The sequence below is a fragment of the Panthera tigris genome, chromosome E1 (genome assembly GCF_018350195.1).
Source record: "Panthera tigris isolate Pti1 chromosome E1, P.tigris_Pti1_mat1.1, whole genome shotgun sequence".
In the NCBI taxonomy this organism is placed as follows: domain Eukaryota; kingdom Metazoa; phylum Chordata; class Mammalia; order Carnivora; family Felidae; genus Panthera; species Panthera tigris.
In genome coordinates this window covers 9,844,165-9,857,703 of record NC_056673.1, presented here as the reverse complement: position 1 = coordinate 9,857,703, position 13,539 = coordinate 9,844,165, and the positions used below count along the sequence as shown (strand labels likewise).

At 44.3% G+C, this 13,539-nt stretch overlaps 1 protein-coding gene across 16 annotated transcripts in view; it reads left to right on the top strand.

Moving 5' to 3' along the window:
- SPECC1 (sperm antigen with calponin homology and coiled-coil domains 1) overlaps positions 1–13,539 on the top strand; it is a 270,257-nt gene that overhangs the window by 188,468 nt on the left and 68,250 nt on the right. For 13 of the 16 annotated variants that reach the window (XM_042966219.1, XM_042966217.1, XM_042966221.1 and 10 more), the window contains 2 exons: positions 9,836–9,981; positions 11,144–11,244. In XM_042966219.1, the coding sequence (XP_042822153.1) occupies positions 9,836–9,981; positions 11,144–11,244 (247 nt within the window). Of the gene's footprint in view, positions 1–1,062; positions 2,836–9,835; positions 9,982–10,225; positions 10,358–11,143; positions 11,245–13,539 lie in introns of those variants that run through there. The other 3 variants (XM_042966226.1, XM_042966228.1, XM_042966229.1) reach the window with 3 other exon arrangements.

Genomic DNA, 13,539 nt, shown 5'->3' with positions numbered 1-13,539 from the left:
GGGGCGGGGAGGCGGGGTGGTGGTTCTGGGACTCTCACTGAAAGGCAGAGCCTGGAAGTCCGAGGTGTAGATTCTCGGAGATCTTCTCCGGTTCTCTTGTTGCAGCGACTTTAATACAGCCTCCCTGGCCCCGCCAGAAGGGTGACCTGTTCTCACGAGGGTTTCTAAGCGGGTTCTGGGCACCTGGGACCGTCAGGGGCCTCTGGTACTTCCTGTGGCCCTCTATATGCAAACTGGCCCTCTGGGATCCCAGCACAACCCTTCCACTCCTCATGTTTTCATGGCTGGAATTTGCATCTGTGGCATTGGATACACAGCCTAGAGTCCTAAAGAGCGATGTCTGCATCCCCTAACCCCCATCTTTTTTTTTTTTTTTTAATGTTTGTTTATTTTTGAGAGAGAGAGAGAGACAGAGCACGAGAAGGGCAGGGGCAGAGGGAGAGGGAGACAGAATCTGAAGCAGGCTGCAGGCTCCGAGCTGTCAGCACAGAGCCCGATGTGGGGCTCGAACTCAGGAGCCATGAGATCATGAACTGAGTTGAAGTCGGATGCTGAACCAACTGAGCCACCCAGGTGCCTGCCCCCCAAACCCCAGTCTTTACAGAGTTGCTTTGAAAAGTGTGGACGTAAGCTTTCCCTAGATCTTTAGGACTTTTATGCCTTAATAATAAAATAAATCCCCCCCTTTTTTTTTTTTTTCTTTTTTGGCCTCTACTAGGACAGTAGAGGGATGCCCGAACCGCTCTGTAAATTACAGAGGGGCCTGATTTTGTGCCTCCTGGCGGTCTCTACTTCCCCAGCACGGCTGCCTGTTGGTGAAGGTCTAGCGAGAGGAGGCTGGTGGTGGTGTTTTGAAGTCTCTGGCATGTTCTCTGACTGAAGACCTTTGACTTCCAAAACTGTTAGAGGCACAGGAATGAAAACATGCTGGTCGTATTCTAGATTGCTCGTGTTTCCCCGTGGGTCGGTGTCAGCTACTCCTTCCTCTGTGTGTAGCCTGAGAGCATGTTGCCTCAAGGAACTCCTTTACCAGCCTTTCCCCCTCCATTTCTATTTCCACAGCTCCGTGGTCTCTGTCAGCTAGCAGAGCATTTGCTGGAAGAAAGACAGCCCAGCCCTTGCCATGATGGGAAACTACAGCCATTTCTATATGAAAGGGGGAATAATGTAGAGGAGAAATGACCCCTTTCAAAGAGCCAGATTGTCTCCTTGTAACACCCACTGTTTCACACAGAGTCATTGCCATCGAGTCTCTGCCTTTTTTCCGCGTTTTGGAATTCACTCATTCATTGTGCATGATCAAAGATGAATGATCCTTCCCTCCTTTTTTGTTCCCCCCCTTTTTTTCTCAGAAGATCCCGAAGTCTTTTATTTGGAGCCTAAGATGAAGTTCTGGAAAACAAAACAAAACAAAAAAGCACAAGCATGTTGTGAAACATTTTTTTTATGTGCAACTAGGGTGTTCCGAGGGAGCAGAGGCGAACACAGCCCATGTTTGTGTTTGACTTTCTGGAGTTTATTTCTGTGCTTCCTCTTGAAAATGGTATCTGACAATCTTGGAATTAACACTACTGAAGGCAAAATAGGAAGCCGTCTGTGTGAGGTCTCATTCTGAAGAAGCCAGCAGGTTCCGCTTCCTTCATATCAAGTCTCGAATGAGCCCTTTCAGGCTGGGGTCTGACTTCATGGCCTCACCGGACACAAGCCACCGCTAAGTTTGGGGTTGATTTCCCAGATCTCTGTTGGGCTCCACACAAATAGACGTTTGGCTGATAATAAAGGATGTAGTTGAAGCAGTAATCTTCCGTGGTGACAGTGCCCGTTGGAACCTGACTGAAAATTAGTCAACAACTACAACAGATGCCTCAGGAATAAAACTCGGGAACTGAAAGGCTTTGAATCCAGAAGTGTGTCGTTGAGTGGGATCCAGAATTCAGAGTGTGACGTTAAACTCTGGAAGCACCGAGTTTGTGAAGATCCACGTTAATTCGGCGGCCGCCGTCAGGCACGGCCTCCTGTGGCCCAGACAGTTCTGGATCTTAGCTGTGTGTCTCCAGGATGAGACCAGAGTCCCTGTCTGGTACAAGGACGTGAGAAACAGGAGCACTGTAACTCAGGAGGATGGTCTGGCATGTCCCAACCAGAGAGCCCAGAATCCCTAGAAACATTTAGCTTGGTGATAGAAAGAAGAGAGTTCAATGCCTTCTCCCTAAAAATAGTTCAGACTCTCGCTGGCCTTGTCCAATTTATATACTGGGAGACCTTTACCTCAGATTGCGAATTTCTTGGAATGCTGTGAAATTCACTTGTCAGGTGTTTTTCAACAGGAACAGTAAGAACATAACCTCAACTTCAGATGCACAGCTATATTTGCACCCCGTATTTCGATCTCTCTTTACTCTGGGTACCGTTGAATATTTTTATACGCAAGCATTTATGAACCGCTAAATAAATATGTTACTATTCAGAAGACGCTGTTGCCTGATTTGTAATCACTGGCCACGTTTTCGCAGGGCCTTCGTGTCATCTTGTCCTCCATTTTCTAAGCGCACGGAGTTTCAGATCTTTAAAGCCACGTCCAATAACTAGAATTTGAGCTAGAAGCAAGCTGGGCTTTCAGTACAGATTTGTTGATAGGAGGCTGATTTTAAATATGAATACAGTTTTTAAAAATGATTTCATTATGGTAATAAGAGGGCAAGGGGCAAAAATACTGATTTTGCATAAACCGTCGAAGCAAAACGCCAGTGTTTCAAAAAAAAAAAAATCTAGTACATGGAATTTGAAGTCTAGATTTGTCTTGTTGAAATGTAAAAATAAATAGGTCACTTGGTGATTGGGTATATTGGACTTCTTCTTAATTACGAATATTTAGGTGTCCGGGTAACAAAAAGGAAATGGATAATGAAGAATAATCTTTTCCCTGGGGCGCCTGGGTGGCTCCGTCGTTAAGCATCTGACTTTGGCTCAGATCATGATCTCACAGTTCATGAGGTCGAGCCCTGCTTCAGGTAAACACAAGTGCCACTTCTCTCTCTCCCTCCCTCCCCCCACCTTCCTCTGCCCCTCCTGAGATTCTCTCTCTCCCTGCCCCTCGGTCACTTGGGCCTTCTCTCTCTTTCTCAAAAAAAAAAAAAAGATGTATATATATATATATTTTTTTTTTTTTTTCTCTCTCTCTCTAATACCACCCTGTAAGGTAATCAGTGTTCACAGCATGTTTGTTTTTCTTTACCTCCTCCTCTACTCCTAAAAACATATAAGGTTCCTTTTTATTTTTTTTATAAAAATGGCATTATATTCTATACACTACTCTGCATTTTCACATTTCACTCAACAGTGTACCATGGGCATCCTTCCAGGTCAATATATATGAATGTAACTCATTTTCATAGCTGCCTGGTGTCCCAGAGGATGAATGTGCCCTAGAACATTCGAATACTGTCATATCCGTGAACATCAAGGTTATATTTCATGGTTTTTTACTTTCCCAATAATGGGATAACAGCAGTCCTTATCCACATACACTTATAGATATGTGGTTTTATTTTCATAGGATGGGTTCGTAAAAATATGATTGCTATAATGGAGGATATGCACATTTTTGATTTTAATAGATTTGTTAGATTACTTACCTAAGACTTACGGCCTTTTATCCTTGACGAGAGTGCCTGTTTATACACAGCCTTAGCAGAAGCAGATAATACCAATCTTAATTTTTGACAGTAGGATAAACAAAAACTTCTGTCTCATTAGTACTTTAACTTTGCATTTTCCCGAGCATATTTTCTATGTTAACCATGTGCGTTTTATCTTTTTGAGAATTGCTTGTTTAGCACTTTTGCTTATTTTTTCATTGAGATGATTGTTTTTCTCTTATCCATTTATAAATCAGCATTTTATTAGGGATGTGTATTTATTCCAGTATATTATGGGTCTTTTGGCTCTTCATCTTGATCAGGGAAAATTTTATATTGTTACACAGTGTAATCTGTTAGTATTTTCTTTTACTGTTTCTGGGTTTTGTTTTGTTCTGTTTTGTTTAAGATTTACCCTACCCTAGGGACACCTGGGTGGCTCAGTTGGTTAAGCATCTGACCTTGGCTCAGGTCATGATCTCACGGTTTGTGAGTTTGAGCCCTGCATTGGGCTCTGTGCTGATGGCTCGGAGCCTGGAGCCTGCTTCGGATTCTGTGTCTCCCTCTCTCTGCCCCTCTCTTGCTCATGCTCTGTCTCTCTGTCTCTCAAAAATAAAATAAACATTAAAAATGAAAAAAAGGCTTCCCCTACCCTAATCTTACACAAATAGGCTGTCACATTTCCTTCATCTATTTCTTTCTCTCCCTCTCTCTCTCTCTCTCTCTCTGTCTCAGATACTTGGTCTACCTTTCTTTGTTTAGTCCGATGTGAGGTATGAGTCTTTTCCTTCCAGGTGGACAGCCAGTCATGCCAGCACCATTTATGATCCAAACCATCCTCTACCCACTAAATCAAAATTCCACCTTTATGTTATATTTTGTCTATATTTAGAGGGATGTTCCTGATATGTTTTCATTTCTTTTTTTCTAAAACTTGTAAACAAAACTGCTTTAAAAAATTTTAATGGGATTATTAGATTGCTGATATCATGTTTTAGACTTGGCCTTTCATCATAAACTGTCATCTTTCATATATTATCCTCTTTTCTTGAATTTTGTTGTATTCTCAAGGCAGTTTCTATCAAGCATATGATTCTGTCTCCTGTCATGAATTTACAAATGTCTGCTCTCCCTTGAGTGCAGTCATTCCTTTCATTTTATGTTATGGAATCTGTGCATAGATCAGGGCATGTCTTAGGGCAGGGCAGATAGTTGCCTATCTCCTCTTCTTGCTTAAATGGGTTAGCGTATCAGGGCCTGACGTTTGCCCAAGATCAGTGTCTATAGGTGCTGCTTACGTCTGTACCCACTTTGCCTGACCATTGCTAAAATCTTTTCATGTCTTAAAAAGATATGAAGAGGGGCGCCTGGGTGGCTCAGTCTGTTAAGCGTCCGACTTCAGCTCAGGTCATGATCTCGCGGTTCATGAGTTCGAGCCCCACGTCGGGCTCTGTGCTGACAGCTCAGAGCCTGGAACCTGCTTCGGATTCTGTGTCTCCCTCTCTCTCTGCCCCTCCCCTGCTTGCACTGTGTCTCTCTCCCTCCCAAAAATAAACATTAAAAAAAAATTTTTTTTTTAAAGGATACAAAGGAAGGTTCTTTTTTTTTTTTTTTTTTCAAGTTTATGTATTTATTTTGAGACAGAGAGAAAGAGAGGAAGGGGCAGAGAGAAAGGGAGAGAATCCCAATTAGGCTCTCCACTGTCAGCGCGGAGCCCAATGAACCGTGAAATCATGACCTGAGCTGAAGTCAGACACTTAACTGACTGAGCCACCCAGGCGCCCGAGAAGGAAGGTTCTTTAAGGTAAATTGGTGTTACATATCGGAGACACAGAAGCTCAAATAAAGTACAGAGGAACAGGTTCGTAGTGGGTGAAATTCATGTGTCCAGTTCCTTCTCTGGTGAAACTAATTGTGGGAACCAGCATCCTGGGTCTGCTTTTGCTAGCCATTGTCCATTTTAGGGACGTGCTGTGGCTCTTCCTAATCTGCCCCTTTCTGCTACTGTCCTTTTACCTGGGATAAACCATCTCTGGCCTCTTCGGACAGTCCTATGTTAATGTCATCCAGCCCTTGCAGGAAGAATGCTCTGTGTGCCCAGGGCTTCCTCTGCTCCTCTGAGGCCCAGCTCCCTAACGGGGGCCGTCGCAGGAGCTTCCCCACATCTTCATTTTCTCTGAAAGGGAATCGGGAATAAAGCCGTAGTGTTTACTTTCCATCCCTCCCCCACTCCTCCCACTTACTCTCTATGTAGCAGAAAGTCCTCAAAGCTCAGGCCAGGTAGAGGCTGTCTTTCTGTAGCGTCCGGTGCTGAGGCAGGATTTCCACAGTGACTCTCACTGCTGGGATTTGGAGATGAGGATGCCTGTGTTCAAATTGCTGTCTTACCCTGTTTGTTTTACTGCCGTGTCTACGCTTCTACTGAAATTCCAGAATGGGATTTGGGGAAACACGGATACCTGAGAGCCAGAATAGTTAGGCATTTCTGTTTCACTCTAGAGCCGCAGACCGCTTTTAGATTTGTCCCACGCACGACAGTAAGAGACGCGTGGAGAAAATTGCATTCCACGCAAGGGCGTAGAATGAGCAAAGGCACAGACGGAAGACCTAAACGGAACAGAGCCCCGGGTAGCTAGGGTTGTAGCCCAGAAGCGAGGTGAGTGGCGGGGAGGCAGAGGTTATGAGTCTTATGGCGCCAGGAAGGGCCTGCAGCTGGGCTCACTCAGGTTTTCAGGAACATGACTGGTCTTCTTTACAGATACTGACCTGCCGGTTATGAAGGTAGCGGTGGTGTCACACAGAGTTACTTTTGAATACTTTAAAACTAAGCATCAGGGCCCCCCCGGGGGGCTCAGCCGGTTACGCGTCTGACTTCAGCTCAGGTCATGATCTCACTGTTCGTGGGTTCGAGCCCCGCGTCCGGCTCGGTGCTGACGGCTCGGAGCCCGGAGCCTGCTTCGGATTCTGCGTCTCCTCCTCTCTCTGCCCCTCCCCTGCTCTCTCTCTCTCTCTCTCTGTCTCTCTCAAACCTAAAATAAAAGCATCAAAAAAAGTTTTAAACTAAGCGCATACAAGAGCTCACATGTTACATTCTTGCATCAACATGGACCTGGATGCTGAAATAAGTGCTGTGGAAAGTCAGCACCACTTGAAGACTCTATCTTTAACCAAAGAGAGCAGTGAATTAGAGAGACTGGGTAACATTTTGAAAATAAAAGATGACTGCAGACACAGGGGCACATACGTTTAAATTACAACCAAAGACCTAGAAGGTACAGCAACAGTGAGTACGTGGTCCTCGCCTGCAACGGTCGGTCGTTCTCGGGTATGGGCTGCCCCTTCCTAAGAGCAGATTACTGCATGAAAATAAGAGCAATGAAATAAATACTGATAGCATTTTTAAAAATACACGTTAAGTAAATTACATAACGTTTTTAAGATACATGGTACTTACTATGGAGCTGTACACAACATTTTTTTTTGGCAAAAATCGTTCATTATTATCATAGTCTTACATTCTGGAATCAGATGGAGACACGCCTCATTTTTGTTGTTTTCATCGTGCCCCCTAAGCACACGGCAGCTCCTTTATCTGCGAGGCACCTGAATATAGAGAGACTGGTTGCTCGATGCTACAGGGAAATCGAATACTAGGCGTATTGAAAGATAGTATCTTTGTGTACAGTTGTCCCTTCAAAACCATGAAAGCTGTACTTCTGGGTGACGTAGGAGATTTTCAAAGCTCATTTGATGATATGTGTGTGTGGGTCTTGTTCTACAGATTGACCTTCGAACCTAACATCTGTCTTCAGGACGTAATAGCTAGCATAGAGCAAATTCCTAACCTTGGAGCTTTTCCTGTATTTAATGAATTCGTGACAATGCACCTGCTACATGCTTAATATTTCTTAACATCCTTTATAGAATACAGAGTCTTACTCTTCCTTAGAACAGACAAAATGTAGTATTTCATTTATTGCCAGCGTTGTTACTGGTCGATCTAGGACAATCCTAACAGGCTGGCTTAAAGGAATTTCAGATCTATTGATGATTAAGGTGCTGTGCTAATAAAAAAACAATAGTGTTCTTAATAACCGTTTTCTATGGTTCTTCAATTCAGGCTTTGTTTTGTGAATCCTTCTCCTACCCCTGACATGCGTATGCATGCACATATACACATGCGTCCCTGTTATATAACATGGCGGGGCAGAGGGTGGTATTTGGTTCAGTAGCTTCTCCGATCTGCTTAAACAACTTGCAGAGTTCCCTACTACTGACTCTTACTGTTCTAGGCAAGCCGAGTGATCATTTGAAATATAGTCAATATAGTCTTGGGGTATCTGAAGGCCAGAGGACTGGGAATCGGCTCTTGGACCCTTGCTCTTTTCTAAATGAGCCTTCCTATTAATCATTTGATCTGTTGAATCACAGAGAAATGTAGGTGATTGAAGGAAATACCTTGGCAGAAGGTAGGATTGTTTGCATTAAATTATCAAGGAACCAAATGAAAATGAATTTTTTAAAAAAGATCTTCCTTTGGGATGCCTGAGTGGCTCATTCGGTTAAACATCCGACTCTTGATTTCAGCTCAGGTCATGATCTCACGGTCCGTGAGTTCGAGCCCTGCATCGGGCTCTACGCTGACAGTGCGGAGCCTGCTTGGGATTCTGTCTTTCCCTTTCTCTCTGCCCCTCCCCTACTTGTGCGTGCATGCGGTCTCTCTCTCTCTCTCTCTCTCTCTCTCTCTCAAAAAAAAAAAAAAAAAAAATCTTCCTTTGAAGGGTGCCCTGAGTTTCTGCAAAGCCCCGTTGGGAGCCCGTCCTTTAAATGGGTTGGTGAGAAGGTGGTTCACTTTGTTTCTGACCTTCCTCGGAATGGCCGGGACAGAAATTGGAGATTTTTTTTTTTCTGCTTGTACCTAACCTGATTTCATTCTATTTCTGCGTATTCACCACTTGATTTTATACTGTATAACACAATGGGGAAAATACAAAAACCAAACTCATTCAGTTAAAAAAAATTGGGGGGGTTGCGGTGGGCGTCTGGGTGGCTCAGTCGGTTAAGCATCCAACTTCGGCTCAGGTCATGGTCTCACAGTTTGTGATTTTGAGCCCCACATCGGGCTCTCTGGTCTCAGCGCAGAGCCCACTTCAGATCCTCTGTCTCCCTCTGTCTCTGCCCCTCCCTGGCTCTCTCTTTCTCTATCTCAAAAATAAATAAACATTAAAAACATTTTTTTAAAACCCAGCTCCCTACCAGTTTCTGAAGTTCCTGGTATTTTCTTTCAAGGAAGTCACCAGGTTATTGATTTTTTTTTTTTTTTTTTTTTTACTCAAAAGAAGGGAGAGACAAAAGTGTAGGACAGCATGATTTCAATGTTTTAAGTTCTGCCTCACTAAAATTTATTTTGTTCACATCGATCACAGAGCAACAGAAGAAAGCTTTGAGAATTAAGGACAAGTAAATTCAACCACGGAAGCTTATGAGCAGCTGGATTGATCCCAGAAAGATCAGTAAATAAATATTTTAAACTTCCACTGACCTTATTAAAATACACTGCCAGAAATATTCTGTTTGAGCCATTCTCATAAATGAGTCATCTTCCAAAAACAGCTGGTAGCAATTTGCTATAAGAAAAAGAGTAGTGACTTAGAAATCAGAAGATTGGGAGGTCTTGCCTTGGCTCGTTCACAGGGAGATTAAATGACACGCTAACATGTCCCAGATGAGGCACAAGAGAATTGAATCAGACGATCTGTCTTTAAAAGACCCCTTCATGGGGCACCTGGGTGGGTGGTTAAGCGTCCTACTTCAGCTCAGGTTATGATCTCACGGTCATGATCTCTCGAGCCCCACATCGGGCTCTGTGCTGACAGCTCAGAGCCTGGAGCCTGCTTCTCATTCTGTGTCCCCCTATCTCTGTCTCTCTCTCTCTCTCTCAAAAATATTAAAAACATTAAAAAAAAATTTTAAATACTTTCCTGGCCATTCCCAAGAAAACATCTCTGATAAAAATAGAGGGCAATACCTATATTATTTCCCAGAGAGGCAAAGCGGATACAGAAAATGAGATTTTAAATTGGGGATCCTCCTTCCGGATTTGTTTTTCTCGGCATTGTTTCTGTTCCCATCTGTGTCTCTTCCCCCCCTGGGAACATCCTCCACCTTTTCAATTTGCCGTACTCTTTACCATGCAGACCTGTGAATGAAGAGTCAGAACCCCCTGAGGTCGATGCTCCCAGCCGGTGGCATGGCGTCTATGTGAACAGAACATCTCCGACGCCTTCGGAATCTGCGACCACCGTTAAGTCCCTCATCAAGTCATTTGACTTGGGACGTCCAGGTATTTCATCATTTGGTCTCACGAATCCAACTCAGATTCAGACGGTGGCCCCACATACCAAGCTGTCTCTACTCCACACTGGCCCCAGATTAATGCAACCACAAGGGCTCGTCTACATCATTCTGCATGTAGCTGCCGTGTACAAGAGACTTCTGCAGCCTTGCTGAAGCTCCCGTAAGACAACCCTGAAGAGTCTGCGTCACACGTAATACAGCCTCCTCTTTTCTCTCCACCTCTTCCTTAGCTTTAATTCCAGACGTGCCACGTTCCTCTTCTGCCTCTACGTCCGTTAAACTCAGGTTACCACCACTTGCCTTCTTACCGTCTCATGAGAGTTAGCAGGGTCAACCGGAGGCTTCATTTCCTAGAAAATGAGGTGTTGAATCTATGCATTTGGCTCTCTTGTTGGACACCCCCCGCCGCCGGCCTTGCTCGTCTCACAACATACTGTTAGACTTCTCTCTCCCTGGTCTTGTGTGCGACTGCCTGTTCTGACCTGTCATGCCTGATCTTGATACATTCCCAGATTTTTCTGTAAATGTCTCTCTGGCTCACAGTTCACCGTTATTCACTGTTAACTATGTACGTGAGGAAAATGCATGTTGCCACTCTACGCACATAAATATAGTAGATGGAAGAAACCAAATGTGCATCTGTCCAAAATAGCAGTATATTTCTTCTCTTGACCGCAACAGATACGCCTGTGGTGTCGGGAGACTAGAGTTATTACCCCTAGCTAATCCTAGGATGCACCTGGTTGTCTTTGCTAAAATAGTTTGTAGCTAAGTTAGATGAAGATTAGCCTGCAAATATTAAAAGATATGAAAGCCGGTGACTACGTTCAGTCTGCGAAGATAGGAAGTGAATGAACAGTGAATGGTCTGTGCAAGAATTTTCCTGCTCCTTCTTGCCTTAGATGCCTCGTCACGTGTTTTCTTCCCCCCGTCACTGTGTGGCCCACCTCTAAGAGCAACCCCCATGTAGTTGGCTCCTCCCCGCTCCTTCCCCTGTTCAGCACTAGTGCAGAGGAGAGAACAGAGTGGTACCTTAGAAGCATCCTGGGATGCCTTTGTAGTCACCAAAACAGTAACAAATGAGGAGCTGTTACTCGCTGTTTTGAACCTGAACTGCATACAAATGTCCCCTTCTCTTTGCTTGGCAGGTGGAACCGGACAGAATATTTCTGTCCATAAAACCCCCAGAAGCCCCCTGAGTGGGATCCCCGTGAGGACCACTCCAGCTGCTGCGGTTTCTCCAATGCAGGTAAGAGAGCTTTGGCCACGTGGGTGGTGGCCCGTGCCACGTGGTATCATCGTGGTGTCTTGTGCCCAGGCAAGTCGCAAAGGGAAAGTGAAAACCCAATTGTTTTATTCTTTGAGGCACATTGAACATCGTTTTTAATAGGAGTAAGATAATAATAACGAAACTTTCGTTAAAGATTACAATTCTAGGGGTGCCTAGGTGGCTCAGTCAGTTAAGCGTCCTACTTCAGCTCGGGTCATGATCTCGCAATACGTGAGTTCGAGCCCCGCGTCGGGCTCTGTGCTGACAGCTCAGGAGCTGGAGCCCGCTTCACATTCTGTGTCTCCCTCTCTCTCTGCCCCTCCCCTGCTCTTGTGTGCGTGCTCTCTCTCTCTCTCTCTCAAAAATAAACATTAAAAAAAAATTTTTTTTAATTATAATTCTGGGCACCTGGGTGGCTCAGTCAGTTAAGCATCCGACTCTTGATTTCTGACAGTGCAGAGCCTGCTTGGGATTCGCTGTCTCCCTCTCTCTCTCTCTGCCCCTCCCCTGCTCACACAGGTGCACTTTGTCTCTCTCTCTGTCTCTCTCAAAATAAATAGATATTTTTTAAAAATTTTAACAATTGCAGTTCTGAGGCCTGATAAAGATCCAAGAGAAGCACGCTAAACCTCATATAATTTTGTTTGTAAGGTATATTTAAAATTTTCAGTTAACCGAAGATTGTAATTTTTACCAGAAGTGGATATTGAACTAGTTATTTTTCTCAAAGAATTGTGTCTTTTCTTTTTTTTCCCAAAAGCCCCCCAGAGAGAGAAAACATTTATAATTTGTAAGTTCTTAGAGTTCACTGGGTACAATCTGTGTCACCTTTGCCATTTTGTGAAGGTTCTAGATCAGAGCTACTTGGCATTTTCAGGGTCCAGAGTGCTAACCATTACACCATGGAACCCACTCGCTACTTGGCATTTTCTAAGGCTGGGGCTTTCAGTGTCATTGGTAACATTCAGCACTCTGCTCTCTCTGAGCCAAGGGTAATGTTGTCATTAACAAATACCCTTTTGGGGCACCTGGGTGGCTCAGTCGGTTAAGCGGCCGACTTTGGCTCAGGTCATGATCTTACCGTTTGGGAGTTTGAGCCCCACGTTGGGCTCTGTGCTGACAGCTCAGAGCCTGGAGCCTGCTTCACATTCTGTGTCTCCCTCTTTCTCTGCCCCCCGCCCCCACTCCCGCTCACACCCTGCCTCTCTCTCTCTCTCAAAAATGAATAAACATTAAAAAAACACGTATAGCTTGAATGTTTCCGCATGTACACACCCCTGCAGCCAACACCAAGGTAAAGCATTCTCGTCACCCCAGAAGGCCCCCCCCATGCCACCACCCAGTCAGTAATCTCTTAAAGTAGCCATTATTCTGACTTCTGTTACCCCATTGGATCAGTGTTACACTGACCTAACCATTGTAAAAGGGAGTGACTTAAAAATCTCCCTTGCTCCCTAGCCCCAGAAAGAACCACTGTTGATGGCTTGTTGTGTATCCTTCTAGATGTTTTTCTTTAGCATAAAAGTGTGTGTGGTTGGGGAAGGGGGAGGGAGAGAAAGTTTTATAAATTAGATTACACTAAACATCATTCGGACACTGGCTCATTCCACTTTGTCGTTGGAATGGAACCCATGAGGGCAGGGATTTTTATCTGTTTTGCTTGCTATTCTGTCTTTTGCCTGGAACAGTGGCCGGCACATAGTTCTATCACAGTACAAGCTCAGTAAATATTTGTTGAATGAATGAAGGAAGCTATCAGAGACATCTTTACATGTCAGTATTTGGAAAAAATACTGCATTCTTTTTTTTTTTTAATTTTTTTTAATGTTAATTTATTTTAGAGAGAAAAAGAGACAGAGTGTGAGCAGGGGAGGGGAAGAGAGAGAGGGAGACACAGAATCTGAAGCAGGCTCCAGGCTCTGAGCTGTCAGCACAGAGCCCGATGCGGGGCTCAAACTCATCAACCGTGAGATCGTGACCTGAGCTGAAGTCAGACGCTTAACTGACTGAGCTACCCAGGTGGCTCCCCTCCTTCTTTTTTTTAAGGCTGAATAATATTTCAGTGTATGTAAATACCACATTTCGTTTATCCATTCATCTGTCCATGGACATTTAGGTTGTTTCTGCCTCTTGACTATTGTGAGTAATGCTGCAACAAACATGGGTGTGCAAAAATCTCTTCTAGATTCATTTTTTTTGGATATAGACCCAGAAGTGAGACTGCTGGATTGTGTAGGAGTTCTATTTTTAATTTTTTGAAGAGCCTCCCTACTA